Below are 13325 nucleotides of genomic sequence, written 5' to 3'. Positions count from 1 at the left end.
AGCTAAATTAATAAAATCACTGAACGCTTGATAGCCACAGATACATTTTAACATCTACAAGCAGGACATCAGGAACAAGGACAGTGGAGAAGAGTTAACAGACTACAATCAAGATTTTTGTTGTTGTTATTGGAAACAGCCTGTGACTGGTTTTAAAGGGGCCATCCACCATTTCAGCAGATCTGAGGGTTCAGCCTGTTAGCCATATCAACATGCGGCTGAGGGGCAAACGAGCCTTTCCAAGATATGAGAAGGCTCACATTGAACTGCTATGAGATGTTTGTGAACCACAAACATCTGATCCCGGCCTGATGCAGAATCCAGAAAGTGGTGGACAGACACTTTAAAGTTCCCATTTAAGGAATATTGTGGAACCTTGTTGATTTTATTTTCATTTATTTAAATTTGTGACTCTTTCTCTCCCAATTTGGTACTTCCAATCAATCCACCCGTTCGTAGCTCCCCCTAGCACTTGCAATGCTCCCGACACCATGAGGCTAATGACTTAACATGTGTCCTCCGATACATGCAAAGTCAGCCACCCCCTCTTAACAAACTGCTAACAATGCAGCATTGCCGGGTGACCGATGCGCTCAGAGGAAAGCACCAGGTTCCCAACTCCACCGCACCAGCTAACAGATGCCTTTGCCGGCCAACACTGCTTATGTGAGTGAAGAGGGGAAAGAGAGAGCACGGCCAATTGTGCTCTCTTGGACTCTGGCCACTGATGGCAAACAGCATTGCTCAGGATTTGAGCCCCTTGTGAATTCATTAGCAGTAAATGCTAGTTCATACGTAGTGTGGATGCACCACTGCAGGTGCACGCAGCACGCTGGACCATCCACACTGCTCGATGTTCATACCCCTTGCACCATCATCCCTCGAGACTACACAAAGCAGCAGTGTGAATTTAGGCAATGAACAATCGAGTCATGTATGGGTCACCATGTGGACCGGCCCCTAGCCCTATGGTGCGTCCGCAGTAGGCATGAACCAGCTTTAAGAGTGATTAGCTGAGTGTAAGACTAGTGATGTGAGAACGTGTTTACAGGGTAAGCAATGATCACTCAAGAACGAGAACCATTCTGGAAACTCAAGCTCCAGAGATCCTAACTGAAGACACGCATGCTGGATTTCCCTGCGCCATGCAAAACGAGGCAGTAGGGTGGGAACGTCTCACTGACTGGAAACTCATTGAGATCAGACAAATCAGTGTGTCTTCACTGACCACATGTGTTTGACCTCCCCTGTTGGTGCACAAGTACAGACTGCAGCCTATCTGTTGTCATACGTCCCCTATTCCCACACCCTGTATCCTAAGGGTGGGGAGGTCTGGTCCTGGAGAGCTAGATACCTGCACTATTACTGGTCTGTTTATTACTACTAGAATATGTAGTTGACCCAGACCAGATATACTATTTGGATTATTGGGTATTGGGACACCTGTTCATTCAGTCAAGGTTTTGGAGGAGCACCGCTGTGAGGATTTGACTGCATTCAGCAACAAGAGTGTTAGTGAGGTCGGGATGTGGGACGATTACCACCAAAAGTCCAGAGAGATGCCAACAAGTTCATGTTTATCTGCTCCAGATTTTTACTCTATTGGCAGTACTTCTCTACAGGGACTAGACAAGCTTGATGTGCACAGCTGTGTCAGCAATGGGTGCAACTTCAAGTAGCTGAATGCATGCATTGGAACAGGGTGTCCACAAACAATTGGACTCGGCATTATCTGCATTTTAGTACCAGAGCCAAAAACTGGCCTCTGATCGCAACCTATGCATCAACAAATGGCCTATAGCCTTCAACTGTACACCAGCAAGGCGGAACTACAAAAGAGGTGTTTCTAATAAAGTGGCCAGTGAGTCTATGGAGGTGTGAGGTCTTGATCATGACACTAAAAGCCTCAATTTCTCCTAGATGTCTGTTGTGAATGAATACACCTTACATAAGAGTGACAACCGTGATCAGAAGATGCTGTGTAGAGCAGCCATGTGGCCAGGAGACCTTCATGCTAATAAAGGTGTCAAACTGTTAAAAGGCTGCAAAGACAGTAGAAAGTAAAACCGTCTGGATTTGCTGTGGCATGCCCTGAAATAAACACCCCTGGCCCATACAGAAGAGACCCAGAGACGCTGCAGTGGATATTCACACTCACATTCTTGCCCTTCTCCTGGAGCAGCTTCAGGTTGACCTTGCACTGCTCCAGCTCATCATTAATGGAGCACTTCTCCTGCTCGGTCCGCTCATACCTCTGCCTCAGATCCGACAGCTGGACCTGAGTGTCCTCATACTACAAAGAGACGAACAAAGAGATTTAGCTCTGCTTTCTACCAACAGCAGTCCTGATGTCCTAGATCAAAAGGAAAGTGTTCAAAACACTCCTCACCTCTTTCTGCAGGTTCTTGGTGCGGTTCTCAGCCTGGGCCAGCTGCACCTTCAGCTTGCTGGCGTCCTGCTGGTGCTGGTCCTGCATGGACCCCAGCTTGCTCTCTAGGTCGCCCTGCGACTTCTCCAGTGCGTTCAGGTTGCTGCTCAGCGTGGCACTCTGCTCTTTGGAGCTGCAGAAGGAGGACACTGTTCAGCTACGACTCTGCATATGTAACCGGCACTACATGCCCTAAAGACTGGTCATACATTTAATCATTTACATTATTACACATTTAAAAATACAGTCAATATTTCAATAGTGTCAAGTAATACGCAAAATTTGGATGCCAAAATCCAGAATGGCTTATGGCTGGTGTATTATAGAGCCTAAAGCCTTAGGATTTGTGTAAGGCCCATAGCTGTTGGTTATAAACTTAGTGATGGCATAGCTATAGCAGGCATCATGTCCCGGGACTTGATAGGGCAACTTGGTGGCGATTTATCTAAATAAGCTTCCTATTGCAGCCCTGTAAAGTTAGACACCTGCTTTAACTCTGCCACTCTGGATACACTAAGTGAACAAAAGTATTGAGACACCTGCCCATTTATTGTTTCTTAAAAATAAATAAATAAAATAAAGGAGTTTATCCTGCGTTTGGTTGGCTTAACTGTCTCTACTGTACAAGGAGGACTTTCTAACAGATCTTGGAGCACTGCTGTAAGCATTTGATTGCATTCAGCAGCAAGAGTGTTAATGAGTTCCAGGATGTGGAATGATCACTGCCCACCTCATCTCCAACTTATCCCAAAATTATTGTATGGCGCACCACCATCATCCCAGAAGTCATCGTTCCACTGCTTTATACTACTACTGGCTTTAGGCATGCTGCCAAAAGGTTCATGTTTAAACCATCTGTGTCAGCAATGGATGCAACTTTAAAGGGATGTCTGCAAACATTTGGACATACAGTATCCTCACACGTGTGGTCAAGTTCAAATATTACATCACTGTTGACTGGACCTTGTAGTCCCCTCATATTCCAATTGCAACGTATGAACAGTTTATTGAATTATTATGCTTTTATCATATCAGTGGCATAAATGGGTAATAAACTTGAAGTGCCAATAGGAAAGCTACAAATATACCACCCCCCCCCCAGCCCCTCTTTGTTCACCACCTATATTGTGCATACCTGTGTTTTAAAGCAGTGGTCCCCAACCCTGGTCTTTGATTTGCAATTCTCTAACACACTATGCTGTTAAAAGTATGAGATCCTTGAAGAATGTTCGGAGGTTATTCCATCCAACTGAAGATGTTTTAAGGAACCTTCAATGAACCTTTTCCCTGTAAAAAGCTCCTCAGAAGCACCTTAAGAAATTCCTCCAAAAATTCCTCAAGGTATCTCAATTGTAACAGTGTACCTTCACCTCACAAAATGCTAATTGGTAGCTGATCAGATGGATCAGGTGTGTTAAGACAGGGCACCGAGGGTCCTTTAGGACGAGGGTTGGGAACCACTGCTTTAGATGAAGGCAGAACTTCTGTTTTTCATGCTCATTTGGGAGGCATGCTGGCACTTACTCTAGTGTCAGCTGGTGAGAGGAAAGCGGTCGGAGCTCAGATGTCAAAGATGTGAAAAGGTAAACTTGATCCAAGCGTTCTACTCTGAACTGTAACATATCCAACACACAACCCGATACCTCTCTACCCATTACACTCTAACAGGGCTGTTGTGGTAGGGATTGTGGAGTGGCCGGGGCAGGCAAACAAGGGCGCTTCAGAGCAGGACAGTGGAGCTTTGTGTGTGTAATGGGCAGGGCAAGCCAGAGCGGCATTTTGCTTGCCATTACCTGTGTCAGATTCTAATGCTGGGGAGGGCTCAGGAACTAAAGTATCCTGATAATGAAGCTTTTGGATGTAATGGAACAACGGAAACTATGCAGAGAGCTGGGAGCACACAGCTGATCAAACATACGTGAAAGGAAACATAAAAGAATAGGAATAACTAAAGGTAAACAACAGCATCACAACGCTTGTCTAAACCACAACAACTATGCCACTACGGAAACTACGGTTTTACTGTTGCCACAGAGCAAAAGACACAAGCAGAGTTCGATCTGGCGTGTCTGAATTACTGTATTCTCATGGTTTTGTGGTGCTCAGGAACACAGTAGCAAAACAGCAATCGGCAGGGTCTGTAACCACAGCAGTGCCTCTGCATCAGCAGAAGCCATCAATATCCAATGTGTACGCTCAGCACAAAAAGGAGAGCAGGAGAGTGCATGCTTTCTAAGCTTATCTGGGGGGGGAGGAAAGAAATTAAGCATCATAAAGCTGAGATTCTGAGAATGTAGACAGTTACCTGTCCAGCTCCACCTCCAGCCTCTGAAGTTTCTGCAGCAGGGACACCTTCTCAGATCGCAGAGACTCGCACTCCTTCTGCAGGGTTGAGCATTCGGACTGCAGCTTCTCCAGCTCACCTGTACACAGCACAGAGGAAGGGAGTCATGATACGTGTACTACACTACTAAATAGGGGTATGGAGCTCTAAACTTACAGCCAATTCTATCAATTCTATTACATTCAATTACTTCAAGGGGCCCTAGAATCTACACCCCATTTACACCCCAAAATGTACTGAAATCCCATTCACTAGTGCCTACTGAACGCTTGTGAAATGGCGAAACGTGGCGGTGACTTCAGGAGAATATGTTAGTCATCTCCAGACCCTGCTAGTAATAGGATTATGGGTTGCTACAGGAACCAGAACTCGTGAAGACTGCCGTTCCTGTGCCAGTGCCTGCAAAGGGGGAGCTCGAACTCAGCATGACGTGAAGCAAAAGCACGGGGTTACCTATACCAACAATAGCCAATGTTAGCTTCGACCATCTCTTCATATCTTCTTCATCATTCGCTCCCTCTAAAACAAACTGGAGTACCTCTGCTGACCCAAGCTGGAGCTGAACACATGCCAGGCTTACCAGTGAGACTCGAGAAAGACAAACCTGAGGAAGTGAGGGGGCACACAGCTCAAAGCCAACCAGCTACAATATTCACACATCATGCTGAGAGGACACAAGAGCTGGAATAATTACAGTGTTTGTTACAGTGAAAACTGTATGCTAAAACTATGCTATAATTTGTTGGATTAAATGCAAGCTTTGTCTGTGCCGTAAACCAGCCAGTAAAAGAAAGGCTTTAGCATTTTACCCGCCATGAGCACGTTCCATTAGGAGGCAAAATAACAGGGTTGTAAACAGACTTGTTAATCGACACCTGACCCAAGTGAAACATCAAACTACTTAAATTCATTTGGCACCTTTAAGAGTGTTTAAGTACTTAAGATAATATAAGAACGGAGGCTTGCGTTGGAGTCCTGATTCCAGCCATCAACTGTATTGCAGTAACACCAGGATCCAACATTTTCACTGTGGAACAGCTGGAGTGAATATGACGAACCTCAATACCAGGAAAATATTTGCGTAACAAACTTTTACTGCCCCACTGCAAATTCCATCATTTTCAGCAGACATATGATTTGTAAGGACAGGACAACAAACTCCCACTCCAAATATTACCTCCAAGTCTCAGCGATCCTATCATCTACAGATCGAAACTACAGCACAACCGACTGCCCTACCCCTTCCTTTCAAAAACACGATGACGACGACGCTGGAGCAGCACGAAAAAGCCAGCAGGGTTCGCAGAGGAATGAAAGTCTTTCCGTGACACAGGACGACACATTAAAACAAGCTGAGAAGCAGAGACCCCCTCTGAGCAGGCCAAATCGATACCAGGTGCGAGCGTACCGTCAGCGCATGTTGTGCAACCAGATGGATGTCTTGGGAAACGAGGCCTAATACTGGGCCTGTGCTACAAATTTATGCCTCTGTGCTCCCGTGTTTGACCCAGACTATTCGCTGGAGCTCGGAGATCTGCGTTTTGTTAGGCCTGGAGTGTAAATAATGGTGGTTTTCCTGTTGACTATTTGCATTACAGTTGTAGCACAGAGATCAAGCCGGAGCCTCCATCAGACAGATGCTCAGTACTGTGTCGGATGACTTGTAAACATTTAGAAAACAGTTGCATTGTAATACATGTCACATCTGCATGCAATTCTGCAAAAAGTGACTCAAACAACAGACACTCAAATGTTGAGCACTCTACAAGAGGCAAATACTTGCTCATTTTAAATATTTACATGTTGCTGAAATTCTTTTGGTTGTTACATGACGAATTGAAAACAATAAAGCCTGCAGTTTGATCCAAATCATGAGAAATTAGAGCACTGGGAAAATATGCAAACCGATGACGGACATAAAATAACCCACATTTCCAAATTCACTCAATTCCTATAAGCAGCACCTGAGAGAATTCAGAGGCGGACACAAATAGCACGTAACCGCGAGGTGCCATAAACGGCTCATTCTGCGCAAACTGAAGCGTGAAGTTTGTGGGTTTACCAGAAAAGAAACCCGAACGCGACTGTAACTTAACCTCTAGCACCAAACAAACATCATCTGAGTGAACAGAGAAATCTGTCAGAACCTTGTAGCTGGATGGCTCTCTCCTGGTGCTGGCTCTGCAGCTTGAAGCTGGCCTGCAGGGAGCTGATCTCCAGCTCGTAGTCGGCAGCAGCCTTCCTCCACTTCTCCAACTCTGCCGTGACTGCGCTCAGATCTCCCTGCAGGGCGGCGATCTCGCGCTCCCTCTCAGAGTTTGCGGCTTCCATGGCGTGGCGGAGGACGAGCACTTCCTCCTGGGCGCTGTAGAGCTCCTCTCGTGTGCTGGAGATGGTGTTCTCTCTCTGCTCACGCAGCGCCTCCATATCAGACTGCAGCTTGGCTAGCTGGCCTGGAGGAACACATGGAAGTTTGCCACAAGTTTGCCACAAGCTTGAACGACCCGAGGCATCTGTGGCATGCACAGCGAAACTAAATGCCTCCTCGAGCGTCAGAAACTCCGAACTCAATGAATATTTACTCACATGTTGATTTGCATTGGATTCATTTAACTGGAGGTTATCTTAACGGCTCATTTTAAAGAAGGTAAAGGGTGCTGGAATCTTTACTGATGCGGGAGCCCGTAGTCCGTGAATAGGACTGAAATGGCACATTCAGACACAGACTGAAATACAGACTAGGTGTCCAATCATATAGCACTGATCAATCGTGTTCAACTACAGGCATATTCTCCATTCAGTCTCATTTATTTATTTTTATTTATTTATTCATTTTTTAAAAACACTGTGCGAGTCATTACTTGCATTATAACCAAAACATTCAGGACTTGTCAACTATAAATATGTACATATTTGTATAACTAGGTTTGAGAAGCTTGCCGAGTTTCAGCACAACTTACTTTGTAGGTACTGGATCTGTTTGGCAGATTCCTCGGTCTGCTGCCTGTTAGTCCTCCTCTCCTCCTCAAGCAGAGCTGAAGGGAGAACAGAAGGGGGTGGTTTAACAGTTCAGCGAGTCCCAGGAAGTGGTCGGGTATAAGCTTCCATTACTTCTACATTGGCTTTGTAGCTACGGTGCAAAAGTACAGCATCAGCTCCTAAGAGGCACAACCGTCTAAGCCCGGAGTGGACAACTCCGGTCACTGAGGGTTGAATTCCCTGCTCTTGCAAACCTGTGATGTTTACTGGGTCTGTTAGATCAGGGATACCAGAAACGAGAGGTGGACACCGTCCCCCGTTGCCCATCCCTGGGCTAAGCACTGGCTCTATTATCAAGACTACCCCTCTCAACCTCTGGTGATGCCACAGCCATTCATATTCTTTTAAAAAGAAGCCCTCCATCTCTCCATCTCCAATGACGCTGGCTTAACATGTCTCCGAGAATATGCATGCTAACCGCCGCCCCCCGCTGGTAGTATTGTGTGATAGTGGGGTAGTTTCAACATGCAAAGTACCAGCAAAAAACAAAACAAACAAAACACAGCCGGTTATGCAGAAGGTCACGCACCTTGCAGCTCAAGACATTTCTGCTTGCCGGTGTTGGCGAGCTCCTGAGCCTCCAGCAGCTCTCTGTGTAAGTGGTGAATGACCTGCTCCGTGTCTCCAGGCTCCAGGTTGGCCCGCTGCAGTTCGTCTACATACACACAAGCACAGAAAGCAGATGGCACAATTAGTGAAACAGAATAGGCTTTAGGTCCAGCCCACCTCCAAACATAACTTAAAAACAAAGAGGGAAACCAAAACCACTGTGGTTACCATCGAACTGAACACAACTGTCCACAAACGTTTAGTTCTGTGCTCCGTCCAGAGAGACCCTCACATTACCGCATGCCAAACTAGCACATGGAGCAAATTCAAAGGGCTTGTCCAGAGTCAGCGTACTCATTGTGGCAGAGGTCTTGTAAGGACATGCATTCGTTCAGATAATTATAACGTCTCGTCAACGCACCAAACTTTTCCACGCTCATCCCGAGACTGAAAGTGTATGGTTACCATGTGCAGGACATTGTGAATCTTGTGGAGAACTCTCTACACTGGTAGCAGAGCCAAGCCGGACGGCTTTCAGCCTAGCCCTCTTTTTTTTTTTTTTCACCGTACAGAGGCCCTCCGTTGTGGGCCCTCGCATGGTTTCAAAATTACAGCCTTGGAGGAAAACCTCGACTCCATCTATAAACCAATGGATATCACTTGTCTGAACTTGGTACAGATGTTGGTGCTGAGGTCATTTGATAATTTTAGCTCAAGAGGCTGGGCTTCACATCGGATGGTTGCCAAACGAGGTGTTTACAGGGCCTGGCTGAGCTTTCACGCAGAGAAGTGACGTAACTAAATTGCTCCTTGTCCGCTTGAAAGTTCTGTGATGTTCTGCCATCTGCTTAATGAGAAGGGAAGATGAGATGCATGGCCTTTGAGTCATCATTAGCCCCGTCCTAATGATGAAGGACTACTGCAAAGAGGCAAAGCTCTACAAAGCTAGACATCATTATGTCATAATGACTCATATTACCAGGAGGTTACTATTAAGATTCAGTGTGAAGTCTGAAGATAAAGAAGGAGCAAGAAGAACTTTCCATTATAGTTATTATAGTTAAATAATTTCTGATAATTTAAATAGTCTAGAACCAACAGTCTGAATGTTCGCGAAGCAGAGTCGTAGTTTAGTCCTAAAACCACAGTCTCGGTTCTCTGTATTTTAAAAGAACCAGCCAGTAGTTCAACAGCGGCCTCTAGTGGGATGTTTGAGAAATAAGTCATGGAGCTGAAGACACTGTTCAACTGTGCCCTCTATAGGCAATACCGGCACCATCTACACTCCCACCAAAACATCTCCAATAGTTCTAGGCCAGGGCGTAGAGTTCTCCTGTATTGGATCTGGGTACTTTAAACTTTGAAAGGTTCTTCACACTCATTTAATTTATATTTTATTAAGGTTTTTTTTTTTTTACCATTGCTGGTTCTCTACAATTTTACTCCAAAGAACTGATGCTGGCACCACTATTCCTAAGAGTATAAATGATACTGACTGTTCAGGAAAAGCCATAGGTAGGAGGCCTGCGCTGAACGCTGGACAGTAAATCACTCGGTGGTTTAAACACAGCGGATGTGCGCTACCATTGTGGTCATCCTGCATAATCTCTTTCACAGCTGGCCTACTAGCAACATGAGGTTCTCTTGGGCGAAGTCTGAATGAAACTGACTGGACTGTGTCCACTCTCGTGAGGCCTAGGGGTATGCTGGAAAGAAAAAGGTCACATCCACGAACAATGAAAAAACAAGAGACAACAGCTTTTCAAAAGCAATTAGAAAGGTGGTCCTGAGTGGGCTGCACTGTTACTAATCGGGACGTTCAGATCAAGATTCTTGAACTTTTTTTTTTATCATCATTTAAAACGTTAGTGCTTAAGATCTAATCTAGAAGCCTGTTCACAATCATCCTTTTCTGACATATTAACTGACAAACTCTGTATTATGTGCACTGTATTATTGACGCATAACATTTACAGAATGGCTCAGAGCTAAGCTACGCTAAAGCAAGCTGAAGTCTTATACATATTTATATATTAAAAAAAATAAAACAAAATATATAAATAAAAATAAATAAATAAATAAATAACTGACATGCGTGGTGAAGTTACCAGTTAGCAGCCAAAACAGTGCTTCTAATGGAACTCTCCCTTCCACCTTAAACAGTGTAATAGTTACTATGCACATTTGAACAGCAGAACAGGACTGCTGCTGCATTTAAGGTGGAACGTAATGTCCAAGTAAGAGGACAACTTCAGGCTTGTTTTGGATGCTGAGTGGTAACTTCACTGACCTAATCAGTTCAAATAAAGCTCTCCCTTTTGTTTACTGTAATAAGATCCCAAATGAACAGACGACAGCTGAGAATCTTGTCGGTTAAAAGGGTACCAAGAGGACCAGAGGGCGCTCTGCAACAAAAGATACTCTACCCATTAAAAATAAAAATGCCTTGATGACCCCTTCCATCCAACAACGCAGCTAAAACACACAAACAATGCCGTTTCAGCATAAAACTCTCCTACCTCAGCTTAAAAAGTAGGCCAGTACAGCAACACATCTGATGGCTATTCAACTAGGCCATAAGAGCTTTTTACTCAGGTCAGCAGAAACAGCCTCTGTAAACCACTCCAAAAGGATTCCCCTTATAAAAGCCTTGTCTTAATGCACCATGAAATTAATTAAGACTTTTCTTATGCAACGTGCTCAGGAGCACTCGCACAATTAAAAGCAAAGAGCTTTCAAATTGAGGAGCGCCAGAGTGAGGCTAGAGCCAAAGACTACAGACATTACAGGGCTTTGATTAAAGTCATTTCCCCATGCCTAAGCAAAAAAAAAAAAAAAAAACCCAAAACAAAACAATACAGAATGATTTCAGATGGCAATTATCAGCTACAGTAGATCACATTTATGATGTGGCAGTATTGCATTCTTTAGCAGTATTACAGTAAAGATGTAATGTTTAAGATGACTGCACATAATATTAATTAAAACAGTAACCCCCCAGCAGTCCAAGAACAGTAGGGGTGCATGCAAATATCGATATATTGAAGTATTGTGATATTACGTTTGGCAATACTGCACCTATTCGCAAAAACACAGCAGCAATATTTACTTTTTACTAAAATTTGTAACTAGTAGAGATGGGCTCATCAGTGTTTTAGGGGGCGATACTGATGGCCTTTCAGCTCGACTGGCCGGAACCAGTCGAGGGCGAGGCTGGGTGCCACATTCCCATGCTCCAACTGCACTGTGGAGTTCAGTGTTCGTGGTGTTTGCTGGTCCTGCTGATGCTCACTGTACTGGGTTGACTGATGTACTCAGTGTGCATCTAGTTAGTTCTGTGTTAAGTCTTTATCCCCCCCCCCCCCCATGAGACCCATTAGCTTTACACATTCTATAAATATGTAAGCCAGTCAGATAAGGTGCTCTGCTTTCTATTCACACACAGACCAGATTTACACACTGGATTTAATGGAGTTCTGCAGCTATGAGCGAGGTCCATATTGCCATCTAGCAGTTCACTGAGCTGCAACAACTCATGAAACATGGATCAGATAATCTGACCAGCTCTCAGGATTTATTAATAGCCTATAGTCTACTAATTAATGGTTTACATGTAAAGACATGGTTGCAGACAGTGGTTCATTTCGTGTTGTGGTTTAGTTGTCGATACACAGCCCTAATACATTTAGGCCGAATTAAAAACAGTTAATTTAACATCAGTTAAAAATCCTAATAAATGTAATTTGGTGATCATTTAACACTTGGCTCTCAGCCCACATTACTCTTATCCGAAGCAACAACACTTCATTGCCAAGTGGAACACATCAGCCTTGACCTGGCTGCCGTACTGTCTGCCTCCCTGTTACTTTCACCAAGTTCAGGTTCAGCAACACAATGAGGCTCCGACTTTCCACTTCCTCCGATGCATCACCCAAAGCTTCAAACAGAGCCAGCACTGCTTATCAGACCCTCCCTTAAAGGACATGAGCTCAGTGGGAACAGATGAGAACCAGCTACTTCACCCTGAAGTGAAGTCAGCAGCTAAAGTGGTGACCTTAACATTTAAGCTAAACATTGCAAATTTATGACCCCCCCCCCCCCCCTCAGATGACCGAGCAGAAATGCTTTTAGGCGAGGGTTAATATGAAGCAGCCACTGGCCCCAATTACATAAGTGTCCAGGATGGAGTCATGCAGAAAGCAGCACAGATGTACCAGTTCAAAAGGTCACATATTGGCCATTTTACTTATTATAAAGCAGGCAAACGAGTATTGGAGGTGTGTGTCACTATTCTTCAGCATTCTTTTGTGAGAAAAAGGAGAGATAAACACATTCAATCTACTTAAATTAAAAGATCACAACAACATCCTGGTTATTTGATTCAAATTTCAGCTTCATTCGTGGTGCTATATAGCTGTCTTTGTCAATTTTGAATAATGTAGAGCAGTGGCTCCTAATTCTAGTCCTGGAAGACCCCCTGCCATGCACGTTTTAGGGTTTCCCCTGCTCCAAAAACATCTGATCCAGCTAAAGAGAATTAACCCAATGTCATTTTCAAAGGACATTCTCACTTTTGTGCATTTCTTCTTAATTTCACCTTTAAAAGGTGCTTCCGCACGAGACAATACCCACGTTTAATATCAAAATATTCAGAACAATCAGTACTCCCTATAACGACCCCCCATGTGACCTAGAGTCGGTAGTTTGAGGTAATTAAGAGGTAATTTGACCCTAAACCTGAAAAAACAAAGCCCGATTTTAGAAATTCTTCATATTTCTTGTGAAAGCATACCTTTACTCATGTGGACTGACTGTTTCCCAGCTTGAAATGGATTTACCAGAGCTTCAGCTTCACGAAAGCAAGTGGAACGTGTGCATAAAATAGAATAATAAATATAATACAGTAAATAAACGTCAAGAAGCAAAAGATGAGTGGCCATTGGTCAGTTGCCCACAAACCATAGA

General features: G+C 44.3%; 1 protein-coding gene across 6 annotated transcripts in view; it reads right to left on the bottom strand.

Moving 5' to 3' along the window:
- slmapa (sarcolemma associated protein a) overlaps positions 1-13325 on the bottom strand; it is a 70303-nt gene that overhangs the window by 4634 nt on the left and 52344 nt on the right. For all 6 annotated transcript variants that reach the window (XM_072665491.1, XM_072665486.1, XM_072665490.1 and 3 more), the window contains 6 exons: positions 8341-8466; positions 7733-7807; positions 6920-7225; positions 4734-4851; positions 2390-2561; positions 2159-2293 (listed from right to left, as the gene is read on the bottom strand). In XM_072665491.1, coding sequence (XP_072521592.1) covers positions 2159-2293; positions 2390-2561; positions 4734-4851; positions 6920-7225; positions 7733-7807; positions 8341-8466 — 932 coding nt within the window. The remainder of the gene's footprint in view (positions 1-2158; positions 2294-2389; positions 2562-4733; positions 4852-6919; positions 7226-7732; positions 7808-8340; positions 8467-13325) is intronic.

Source organism: Salminus brasiliensis, chromosome 21, assembly GCF_030463535.1.
Source record: "Salminus brasiliensis chromosome 21, fSalBra1.hap2, whole genome shotgun sequence".
Lineage (NCBI taxonomy): Eukaryota > Metazoa > Chordata > Actinopteri > Characiformes > Bryconidae > Salminus > Salminus brasiliensis.
The sequence above is the reverse complement of the archived record's forward strand: the minus strand, read 5'-3'. Positions and strand labels throughout refer to the sequence as shown.